This window comes from Triplophysa dalaica, chromosome 3 (assembly GCF_015846415.1).
Source record: "Triplophysa dalaica isolate WHDGS20190420 chromosome 3, ASM1584641v1, whole genome shotgun sequence".
Classification (NCBI taxonomy): Eukaryota; Metazoa; Chordata; class Actinopteri; order Cypriniformes; family Nemacheilidae; genus Triplophysa; species Triplophysa dalaica.
In genome coordinates this window covers 7,300,300-7,312,500 of record NC_079544.1, presented here as the reverse complement: position 1 = coordinate 7,312,500, position 12,201 = coordinate 7,300,300, and the positions used below count along the sequence as shown (strand labels likewise).

Here is a 12,201-nt window from a genome sequence, read left to right as displayed (position 1 = left end):
ACAACAGCTTTAGTGGTGATAATGACTAAGCACTACAAAAACAGATCCTTAAAATGTAGGCCTATTATGTTTTTGTGGAGTTTTAAAGATCTATTTATTAATCAACTGAATGTTTAAAAAAAGAAATAAAAACGTATGCGAAACCCAATTCTGTAAGTAGAAATGTTAAAGCAGATGCAGGATCTATATGATACAACACACTAGTGATTTATAGATCAAAGGAATTATCAAATGGGATAATGCTATACACTGTGTATACAATAAATGGAACATATCTATCAATTGAATAACCATGTCTACTAACTGAAGACAGTATGATACTCTGCAGTTTGTTGTTTCCGTATAGACCAGTGACTTGGATGATGGGAGACAGTTGCTGAAAGATGAATGAATTTGTGCCATGCGAAAGGTGACAAAGAACGTCACCATCAGTCCTCAGAATAGAACTCTCTGATCCATGTGGACAGTATTTTACAACAACATTACAACAATGAACACAGAAGTACACCGTCTACTGTTGTGTTACTCAGCTACCTAGAAACCAGAAGCTGACAGAATCCGAGAAGTAGGTGATAAGTTGAGTTGAAGATTTGAAACCACACAGTAGAGCCAGATCATATTGGGACATTTTTGTCACTTAAATTAAATTTACATGCAGGTGAATGCTATTTAATGTATAACGTTATATCTCTGATATCATGATGTCATCTTTAGGTTTGGTAAAGCTATATTGGTATGAGTTACGAGTATCATGAAACAAATCTAAAATATGCATGACAAATAATGATTCGATTCATATTATATGTTAAGTCTACAAATGTGATGCCTATAAAGTAGTCTGTCTTGGTTTGGTTGATTGTTCAAAATTATTAAATTGTGCCCAAGACAAGCCAAGGATATTTTTCATAATTCACCACAAGGTGGCAGTGTGCACTTGATACATTTCCATGGTTAAGTCTTGAAACAACATAGTATTCTACAGTTTATTTAAAGACTTCCTATTTAATTTAGGACGCTGCTGTTGCTTCTATATTCACATTATGTTTATTGCCATGCCTGACTGACTGCTTCAATCATTTTGTAAAATTATATAAAGTGAAGTGCATGACTTCCTGGTTCTATTTGGCCAAATGTGGTAAGTGCCCTTCCCAAAGAGCAGCTGTGTCGACTAGAGACACAGCCACTCCCAGGAAGAAAATGAAAAGGACCAGTCCGTTTTAATATAGGCCCAAAATTATTCCTTTTGTTTTATGCAACAGTCATGTATTGTTTTGAAGTTCAGCATAGCAACTGATTATCTCTTGCATGCTCCATAAACCAAAAACAATCAATAATTAATAAAATGGCATTTTTTCAAACATTGTTTATACAAAAGCTGAGTTGCATCATGGTTATCCAATGGTTGGCAACGTAGTAATCCAAAACAATATTTTTCTTTTTTTCCAGGCATGGGCACCTGTCAAAAAGCACACTGAACCCATCAGCTGTTAACTGGTCATTTGTCCAAGCTTTTTCATGCCTCTCGTTGGTTCTCACAAAGGGCTGAGCATTCTCTGTTTGTTTGGGAGCACTACAGTGAGACCAGGCCTCAAACCAGAGGGAAATGGAATAGCAAGCCAACAATAACACTCGCTAAGCACTTAGATGGAGTAAAGACAAAACCACTGCTGCCAGTACTGTGTTCCTGGAGGTACCGCAGAAGCAATATTCTTATAGATAAAGTCATTGATGTCCTGTGTGCAAAAATAATGATTTAGCCTTAGCTAAATAAGGTTAAAGGTCCTGGTGTCTTTTGTACTATAAGGTAATATTTGCTGTAGAAACACAAAGAACATGTAAATTACGTTTGGCAGACACTTATCTGACAGTACATCTTACAACTGAGAATCCCAAACTTTGGATTAGGTGTTGATAGTATGTGTGTGTGTTTCTTTATACTGCATAGACAAGTTAGGAATTGTTAAATCAATACTTTGTGTCGTGTGTCCACCTATTGATAGTGTGCTGTTGGCATGTGCTTTGTTTTGAGTGGAAGTGGGATTTACTGTATTCAGTGTAAGTGTTCATGAGCATGCATGTACCGTACAAATATAAGCAAATGCAAATAAACATAATTGAATATGAATAATAAGATTATGATTCATTGTCTGCCAAAAAAGACTGTTTGTGAGGACACTGGTCTCCAAAACACAGGGTTTACATTTGGCGGTTAGCACACACACGCAAGAGGACACATCAAATAAGTCTTTCTCTGTTTTGTTTTGGAGTTGTTTCTCAACAAATCTGGTCAGTGTCCAATAGGCCAAACAACAGCATTTGTTCTTCATAGCTTAGATTTGTTTTATCCAAGTGAAGTCATGGTTTACACTAATTCAAAATGTGCAATAAATTTACAACAGAACAATGGACATTTACTGGACAATACTGAAAATATAAAGCGTTTGGGTCATTTTGTTTGCGATTAATGACTGTTTTGCTGATTTATTGCATGTTCAGGTGGAGGGGTATTTTTTGGTATTCTACTCCTTATCACCTCTTATCAGCTTGAATTAATATGGTTGCATGACATCATGCAGCTCCATTTTGAAACTATGATTTCAAGGAGGAAAGCATGAGTTCTTGGGATTATGTCAGTTGTTATTGTTTAAACAAACCGGTTTTAAAAGTACGGGTACTCTGTTTCCCTGTTCTTTCAATAAGGGTCTGTGAGGCTTTGCTCATTTCTGACATGCATTTTAGCTTCATTTCATTTGGCACGCAAAAATATCTCATATTGTGTCATTTCTATAACTGTTTTAGTTGTGAATGATGATATAGCAAAGGAATTATATTCTGTAAAAATAGTTTGAGTGTTTCTAAATCTATTTGTGTAGTCAAATTCTATATATGGTTCTAAGAGCCCCTTTTTGGCTGACATGTGAAATGAGGAATAAAAAAGGATGTTAAAATGCTGGAAACCAACACACATCCCTACAAAAACAACTACAGATATAAAGCATTGAAATTCATAACAAATCAAACCTTTTGTTATGGTGTATCCAAACTCACTGGACATAGATTTAAATGATAGAAAAGTAAGAATAACATTTTTATTATTACATTAACACGTGTCTTATTTTGATATACGAGTATATGTGCTTCTATGGAAGAGCACGGAAACAACACTGCATCCTAAATGTTGGTAAAACTGTGTGGTGTGTTAGTGATGAAAGGTGTAAAACAGTGTGAGGTTTAATCTAAAGTAAGTGTCCATCTTGTTGCTCATACAGCAAATGTGTCATAACCACTTTAATCACTGTAGGATTTACTTTGATACAGCGTGACATTTTACAACAATAAACATTAGCTTCTATTATTCTACAATGTACGCTATTATTCACATCTATTGAAAGTGCTTGCTTTGGTTTTCGTTGAGCAGTGTTTTGGTCTGAACAAAACCAACTATTCAACAAGAAGTTTCGGATGAGACAATCAAAACAGTCCATGAAGATTAAATGCTCAGTCCCGTCAAGTTTCTATAACATGAATGTAAATTGAGTTTTTGTTTCAAAATATGTTATTTCTGCTCTGCACAGAAATGTGATATGTAAAAAATATTAGGAAGGCACCAAAATTACAAGATTTTAGATTTACAACATTATATGATTCAGAAAATACATCTCTTAATGTATCTGGACAATAGATTAAATGGGGCCAGTGAGTTTATAGTTGATATGTGTGAAATCCAGCTCAAGGCTGCACTGTTAGACCACACCGAATCTCCCTTCTGCATGGTTTTGCCCGAAGACATTAGATTGTCAAACCTCAAATGGTTATTTTTCTACTTTATAAGCCACAATAGCTGACGTGATACTTAGTTCTCTTTACTTGATTACAGATTCCCACACTTTTTTATGATTTTTGTCGGTTGTGTGGGATTCATGTCCGGTGAGAGTTTTGAGGTGATCTTATAAATCATTTGCTATTAAAATCCTGATGAGGAAAACATTACAGTGCATGGTGGTCACAAAATGATGACTGATGCTGAAATCCATCACTGATATCAGCCTAAGATTATTACATTATTATAATTATCACATTAAAAGACACTCCACCGCAGAATGAACTGATTTTTATAAATTATTTAGTTACATTAATGAACTTTTGTCACAGAGATTTAAAATCCAATCTTAATGGGCTTCGGTCCCAAACACTAATGTGCTGCCTTTACAATACAACTATTTTCATTTCAGTGTCCAACATGATAATAAATCTCATACATTAATAAATAGCAGACAAAAGAAAAGTCTAAACCATGTTCATGATGGTTTAGATTGTGTGTTTGTTATATCAACAACACTGCACGTCATGAAGTGAGTTCCCTTTGTGTTCCAGGGAGTTCTGTTGAGTGACTCATGATGGTAGGGGAGGTCCTTGATGCTGTTTTCATTTTCAAGCTTCAGACTAGTGCTTTTATGGAGTTTTGAGAGGGTTCTTGTGCTTGCAGGTTCCCTAAAGGGGCAAAGGCATCATGTGTCAATAAAATGCTAAAAGTTGTAATTGTTATTGAATTTCCCAATTGTCATAATTGTTTTGTGTGATGTGGTTTTTGTGAAGCGAGAAAAATGTCAGAGGTGACATTCGGCAACTGGCAGTAACAATAAAGAGAAAAGTTCTCTCACCCTAATGGTTTGTCTTTCGGTGTGTTCTGGAGACACTAACAGTATAGTGAAATATTTTTCAGTGCAAATTGTCATTAGGCTTTACAGAGTGAAGATGAAATCCAAAAAGACAATTTCTTCAAGACACATGGTGATACATCATCGATCATGCCTTTGATTTGAAACTACACTCTTTTGAGGTCTAACCCACATCTTTAACTCCAGGCTAAATATCAGCACATGAGATATTTTACTGACAAAATAGAGAAATCAAAATGTTATATCACTAAATCAGATATAAATATATAGGCCTATAATGCAATTTCCATAAAGTTTAATTTTGATTGGAAATAGCTTTCCTTAGCTCAGTGGTAAGAGCATTGTGTTAACAACGCAAGGTTGTGGGTTCGATCCCAGGGCATTGCAAATACCTATGTATAAATGTATAGGATAAAGCAATGTAAGCCCCTTTGGATAAAAGCGTCTGCCAAATGCATAAATGTAAATAATTGATAGAAATAATATGTTTACGAAAATCATAAAATCAATGTTGTTTAAAAAAACTGGATCATAAACATCAAATTTGCTTTGTATACTTTAACTGGTTGTTTCAAACTGGATTGATTTTTTTGACAAACATATTGTAATAATAAATCAATGGTAACTATAACAAATGTTAATTGGTTGGATATTTTGGACGATCTCTACCTATTGGTCAGGGAACAGATCACTTGATGTCACAATGAAACATATTTTTTCAGTATAAATAAAGGCAGCCATAACTGTACAACAAATGCTTTTAATTCTAATAAGCAGTGGGATTCATCTAAATTCTTGTAGGAATCAAACACAGATCATAGCATGTGGTCATGTGTGTGATTTCCAAGTCAGAAAAGTGCATAAAAGGATTACTGAATGTTGTATGAAGCACAAATCATAAGTCCAGAAGTACTGTATGCATTATACTATATAAAATCGAGGTAATTTTATACAGTTTATTAAAGTCCATGTTTCTAAGAATTTCAATACTAAATATGTGTATAATGCCAATTTTCAATCAAGTATATAGTGTTAGTAAATCTCAAGCTACTTTTATTTAATATGTTAAGACATAATAAGCTTTTAAAAGTAAACAGGGTAAACAATAACAGAACTAAGTTCAGTTCAAACAAAAATGATTTAAATATCTAAAATCTAACGTTTATAATTTAAATTGTGCTCAAGGTGGTGAGATGTCGCCTCTTAGAAATTCAATTCAATGCAGGAATTTATACAATGATCAGCTATTTGATAGACATATGATAACAGGGTGAACATTTCAAGACATTTGTCAGTCAAAATGACCAACAAAAAAACATAAGGTAATAAAAATGTGACTAAAGCATTGTTCTTGAGAAGCTGATCTGTTTAAAGTAGATGATGTTTTAGTTCATTTCAAGAGGTCACAGCATACATTTACTGGGACTGTAGTGAACAAAGATTAAAAGCCAAGCTGCTCCAAATGTTTTTTTGGAATATAAACAATTGTTGAACATAGAAGCAATTTACTTTAATGAACTGGTTCTTAGATTAGAGGTTTGTCATTCTGACATTTCAGCAGGTCCCATTGAAAATGGGCATGAAGGGTAATGAACCACTTACTCTATGAGCTGCCAACTGTTGGGAGACATCACGGGTGGAGCTCTGCTAAGCAGGGTTACGGTTTGGCAGGATAAATTCCCTCTCTTTCTTTCCTCTATTTTCTATACCCACAGTTACCATGCATCTACAAAACGAATATGACCACTATCATCAACTTTTAATTAATCTGAAAAAAAAATCTGTTGGTTTAATTAGCATAGGATTTGAAGCAGGCCAAAATAAAAAAAACTTTTATATCATCTTACTACTGCTGAAGTTCAGTCTATGTGAAAGGCGTTTTTAAACTGAAAAGCAGCTCAAATGGTTCTACCATTAACAATAAAATACAATGCAAAGATGAAATTAAATCCGCCAGTTGAAGTATGAATCAAATTATATTAATCCTCTTTATTCATCTGGTTTCATCCTTGCCTTTTTAAAGTTTTCTTTTACAACTAGAATACAATGTGCAATTTCAAATAATGCACTTTCCAGATACCTTTATTTCTCAAACGAGTCTTTGTGTGCTTTTTCTGAAAAGAACTTATAGTGATCCTGTTAGGTTACTGAATCAGGATACAAAGCAAAGGTAGAAAGAAACACTCTCTGCTTTTTAACAGATTCACCGGCATCTACTGATTATTAATATTTTGGTTTTCAGAGAAACATAACTATTTACTACAGCCACCTATTTACTACATTTGAACTATTCAATTAAAATTAATAAATCATTTATTTTAACAGTTTAACCCCAAGACTTCTGTATTAAAGGCAATGCTTGGACATACTTACAATCTGTCGTTTGAACTGAAGAATACAAAATGACACTAATTCCAAGAAAACCTGCTGCTTCATAGTTCAGGAGAAGGGGGTCGTATGTGCGTCACGTTCCTCTCAGCATCCACCTGCCAAAGAAAACGATATGCTCTGAAGGGCTTCTTAACTTGTCTCCACACATGCTGGCAAACATGCTTTTTGGACTCGAATACTGAACAAGTGTATCTGCAAAATGAAATTATTTTATGTTAATAACGTTAAGAATACCACAAACTCTTTAAATTTCACAAAGATCGTTTCCTCACTAGATGCATCCCGTATAATAAAGGTCCATCATTTAGCATTTACACATTTAGGTCCTGACAGTCACACCTGTTAAAGGATAACATTTCGACTTAATCAGAGTAGACTATACAGTTCAGGTGATCGAAGAAAGCTGAGCACCTTGCGCTTGCCTCCTCAATGGCAGTATAAAAGCCAGAGGCAGCTGTGGACGGGATGGGAGATCGAGGTCAGAATAACTGGGAGGCTCACCACACATCTAACAGAGCTTATGTTTCTAGCAATACGAGCACTTAAATGGTAAAGTATGACATTATTGTTAACTTTTAACATCGTTCATAATATTAGCCTAATTATAATAAACATTACCGAAAATTGTATTTCATTTCGAATGTCGTTCGTTTTCATTTGTTCGTGTGTTTTTGTTGTTGCAGATACGAAAAAAATAGTCACCAAAGAAGGATGAAGAACGTCGACTTTTTTAGCAACTTGTTGCTTTTATTTATAGTTACTGATGCAAGCGCGTGGACTGTCAAAAATGCGACTGAAACCCTTTCTAGAGCCGACATCAATACCAATAAAACGGAAGTGGGGGGTGACGGATTGGCATCTATGCCCAAATCAAGGCGAAAACGTTACATTTCACAGCATGATATGTTGGCTATTCTGGACTACCACAACAAGGTGCGAGCAAGTGTTTTCCCACCTGCAGCCAACATGGAGTACATGGTAAGCAGCCCTCTCTCCTCTTTGAGTCTAGCGAACTTCTGAATGTGCATCATAGTATATAACCTATACCTAAACTATATGTAGTCGATGATGCGTTTGAATCATTCGAGAGCTCCTCCTGCTGGATGCAATGAAACATTATTACAATTTAAAACTGGGATCGAGTCATTACCTTACAAGGTCAAAGGGACAGTTCACCCAAAAATGAAAGTTCTTTCATCATTTACTCACCCTCACGTCATTCCAAACCTGTATGACTTACATTCTTCCGCATGCCGCAAAAGAAGATATTTTATACAACAGTGCCCCCCATTTTCATGGTATGAGACATTTTTCCAAATATCTTCTTTTGTGTTCCACACAAGAAAGAGTCCTATACAGGTTTTAATGACATGAGGATGTGGAAAATTAAAATTTTCTGGGTGAACTATCACTTTAAAGAATATGTCACACATTTTCATACAAGCTCTGAACAGGTCTGAGTGATATGGATCTTATATGGATAATTATTATTAAAGGACTCAAAGGATGGATTATATACCTTCCCAAGGTGCTAATCATCATAAATATACAAACAATATTTTTAACTGCTCATGATTTCTGAAAGGTTTGGGATGAGGGTCTGGCAAGGTCAGCAGAAGCTTGGGCAGCAACCTGTATTTGGGAACATGGACCTCCTTTTCTTCTCCAATATCTGGGTCAAAACCTCTCAGTTCGAACTGGCCAGTAGGTATTACTGTACTTCGAAGAGAAATCTTGTTTTCCATTTGTGACCCTGGACGACAAAACCAGTCTCAAGGGTCAATTTTCAGAAATTGAGATTTTTATAGCACCTGAAAGCTGGTTAACCAAGCTATATTTTAATGTATGGTTTTTAAGGATGGGTCAATATGTGGCTGAGATACAGCCGTTTAAAACTCAGGAATCTGATCAAAATATTGAGAAAATTGCCCTTTGACCCATACAATTTCTTTTACGAAAAATGTTCCCGTGCTACTTAAGACTGGGATCCAGGGTCACATTTATAGAAAAAACTGCATAGATCTTCAATTCATCATTGGATCTAGACGAATGGTGCTCATTAAAACCTCAAAAATCACTTCAGCATTATCAAACTGCAATCTTTGAACATAATTCAAGGCAATGGGTTATGTTTTGGCTGCGGTCCTGTGGATTCTGCTCACCCAAATGTTTCTCATCTCGCCAGTTACCGCTCTATTCTCCAATTGGTTAAACCTTGGTACGATGAGGTCAGAGATTATGCATTTCCATACCCACGTGACTGTAATCCCCACTGCCCCATGCGATGTTATGGACCTATGTGTACACATTACACACAAGTGAGTTAAGGTTCAAGCAATAATTCAGATAAAGTGAACACTGAAATACTCCCCTCCAATGACTTTGCTCTTAATGTTACAGATGGTGTGGGGATCAACCAACAGAGTTGGATGTGCCATTCAAACCTGTAACAATATGGTTGTGTGGGGCTCTGTCTGGCGGGAGGCAACATACCTGGTCTGCAATTATTCACCGAAGTTAGTCAAGTTATTATAGTGTAATGAAACTCGTGCCAAATCTTACACACCAGACAAAGAATCTTGTTTATAGCCAGTTTGATAAATGCCAGCACTGGAGTGTTTTTCATTCTCATGAGGCTAAAAAAGCTTTCTGTGTTACATTTCAAAATAATCTTTTTCAGGGGAAACTGGATTGGTGAAGCACCATATAGAGTTGGTGTGCCATGCTCAGCCTGTCCTCCAAACTATGGGGGTTCATGCAGCAACAACATGTGCTTTCCTGCCATCAACTCCAACTTCATGTATTGGTTTAAATAAGCTGTTTTTGTAAAGGTAACCTACTGTCTAATATAGCATGTAAATATATACTGTATGCGTTTTGTACCACAGATGTAGCTGTTTTGTATGTGATAATATAGATTCCAGATGGTGCTAATGTCAAAGGGATAGTTCCTCCAAAAATGAAAAATCCTTCATCGTTTTTGTTTCAAACCTGTATAAAGTACTTTGTTCCAAGGAACACAGAGAAAGATATTTGGAAGAATGTAAGCAATATTCAGTTCTGGGACATCATCCTACCATAGTAGGATAAAGAATATTGTGGTTTTTTTTCTTTTAATGAACACATAATGAGATATTTGGAAGAATTTAGGAAAACAAAGAGTTCTCAGGCACCTTTAACTACCATTTAATTCTCTAAGGTAGTCAATGATGTCCCGGAACTGAAAATGACTAGCATTCTTCCAAATATCTTTCTCTGTGTTCATCGGAACAAAGTAATTTTATACAGTTATGAAATAACATAAGGGTGAGTAAATGATGACAGAATTTTCATTTTCGGGTGAACTATCCCTGCTTTTAAGGTCAGCCATCATATTGGTGCTCATGGGCAGGTTATCTATGTGGGTTTAGTCTTTGGTGCACAGATCAAACCTGTGCTGATCACTCTTTAGATTATACAACAATGTTTATATCGTACTGTTTATGTGCATTTGTTTTGTCTACCATCAGGGGTTTTCCCAGGTGCTTATACAAAACACATTTAAGCTAAACATTGGTTTATGTATACCTCCACTATACTGTCACAGTTATTCAAGGTCAGTTTTAGTAAAACCACACTGAGGTGTTTGTAATAATACAGTAACATTCCATGTATTTTACAATATTAGTATTTGCTGTCCAGAGGGCTTGTAAAGGTCTTAATCTTCTGTTTTGATATGTTGGGTTGTGTGTCTGTGTTACATTTTAACATGGTAAATGATAATAGAAATGCTGCTTCTCTATGGATTGTAGCTCTGAATTCTGAATTGGATTTGCTTTTGAGTATTAATCTTTGTTGTACTGTAACATTGATCTATTGACATCTAAACTTGTTGTGTCAAACTTTGTTACACTGCATTGTAAGTCTATCACATGATACTCAGTTTTGTATTTTATGTAATACATGTTTTTTACCAGCATATTGCAACAGTAGCTCGTTGAAATTATTGTGACAATATTTGTATTCCATTACTTTATTAAAGACAGGTTGATCGTACATCCCTTCATGAGTTCATGTCCCTATCTTGACCAGAATAACGCAATAAAAAGTACAGTGTGAGTGCAAACGTTTTGGACTACGTTAATCTGAGAAAAGAGACGCAGTTAAGCAAAGGTACGTTTTTCAGTGGACTGTCAAATCAGAAGATTTTGCTATCATGTTGATTTGGATAACTGTTTTCTACATTTTCTACTATTTCACTATTTTAGGAGTAGGGTCAATTTTATGATTTAACATGATATAATTTGTGTGCTTTGGTACGACCTGCTTTTATCCAGCGAGGTTAGGTCTTCCTGTACCATATTTCACATTACATTTATTACATTAGGTATTGAGTATTCATGCAAGCTGTTTTCACATATGCATATTCAAAAGCAGGGTGTGTCTATCTTTATTTGTTTGTGGTTACAAAGTTTTCCAGTTTTCTTGGATGGTTCTCCACCGTTTCAACTCGTTCAAAAGGTTTTCTTTTGTGCAATTTCTTTAACCATTTGTGTTCCATTTACTGCATGCCTTTAGCTGAAAACTTCCAAGCTGTTGTTGCAGTTACGTCTCAGATTTCATAGAGAGATATCTGAAAATATTCCAGATCACTGTGCAAGTATTATTTATTTTAAACATTGAAACAGTGGAACGAAACTGAAAGACCCTTACAATAAAAACACTGAAACTGCAGGTCAGAATCCACTGCATACATTAAATGAGCCTACGTATGAATGCACTCTAAACCTACACATTTACATTCTCAAATAACATTAGATTAATGACACTGCAGGGCAGTGTTGGCTTGGTCACCGGGAGACTGCATATATGTATTTATTTATTAGCTATTATTTATTAGCATGATCTTGCTTGTTCTATAAACACCATGCAATGTGCTGTGTTTTACCTTATCTGTTTCTCTTATTTGCTCCTGTAAAGCTGCTTTGGAACAATAATGCACATTGTGAAAAGTGCTATATAAATAAATTTAATAGAATTAGAAAATTGTCAATAAAAATGTTCTTACAGTTTGACTTACAAACACAGATATAAACTAGAGTTCTTAATAAAATTGGCCTATAATGTAAAGGATTTATATTATTTAAAATAA

The 12,201-nt window shown here is 35.2% G+C and overlaps 1 protein-coding gene across 1 annotated transcript; it reads left to right on the top strand.

Annotated features, from left to right (window-relative positions):
* Positions 1 to 7,552: 7,552 nt before the first annotated feature.
* Positions 7,553 to 10,043, top strand: pi15b (peptidase inhibitor 15b). The gene is made up of 6 exons (XM_056744139.1): positions 7,553 to 7,619; positions 7,754 to 8,048; positions 8,656 to 8,774; positions 9,256 to 9,388; positions 9,471 to 9,586; positions 9,751 to 10,043. The coding sequence occupies exons 2-6, from the start codon at positions 7,782 to 7,784 to the stop codon at positions 9,884 to 9,886; spliced, it is 771 nt and encodes a 256-aa protein (XP_056600117.1). The 5' UTR covers positions 7,553 to 7,619; positions 7,754 to 7,781; the 3' UTR covers positions 9,887 to 10,043.
* The last annotated feature ends 2,158 nt before the right edge of the window (positions 10,044 to 12,201 follow it).

Bases quoted from the DNA above. Each gene is read 5' to 3' on its own strand.
- pi15b (XM_056744139.1), top strand. From the start codon at position 7,782: ATGAAGAACGTCGACTTTTTTAGCAACTTGTTGCTTTTATTTATAGTT. The intron at 8,775-9,255 runs GTAGGTATTACT...TCATCTCGCCAG, and splicing joins CTCTCAGTTCGAACTGGCCA to TTACCGCTCTATTCTCCAAT. The intron at 9,587-9,750 runs GTTAGTCAAGTT...AATCTTTTTCAG, and splicing joins GTCTGCAATTATTCACCGAA to GGGAAACTGGATTGGTGAAG.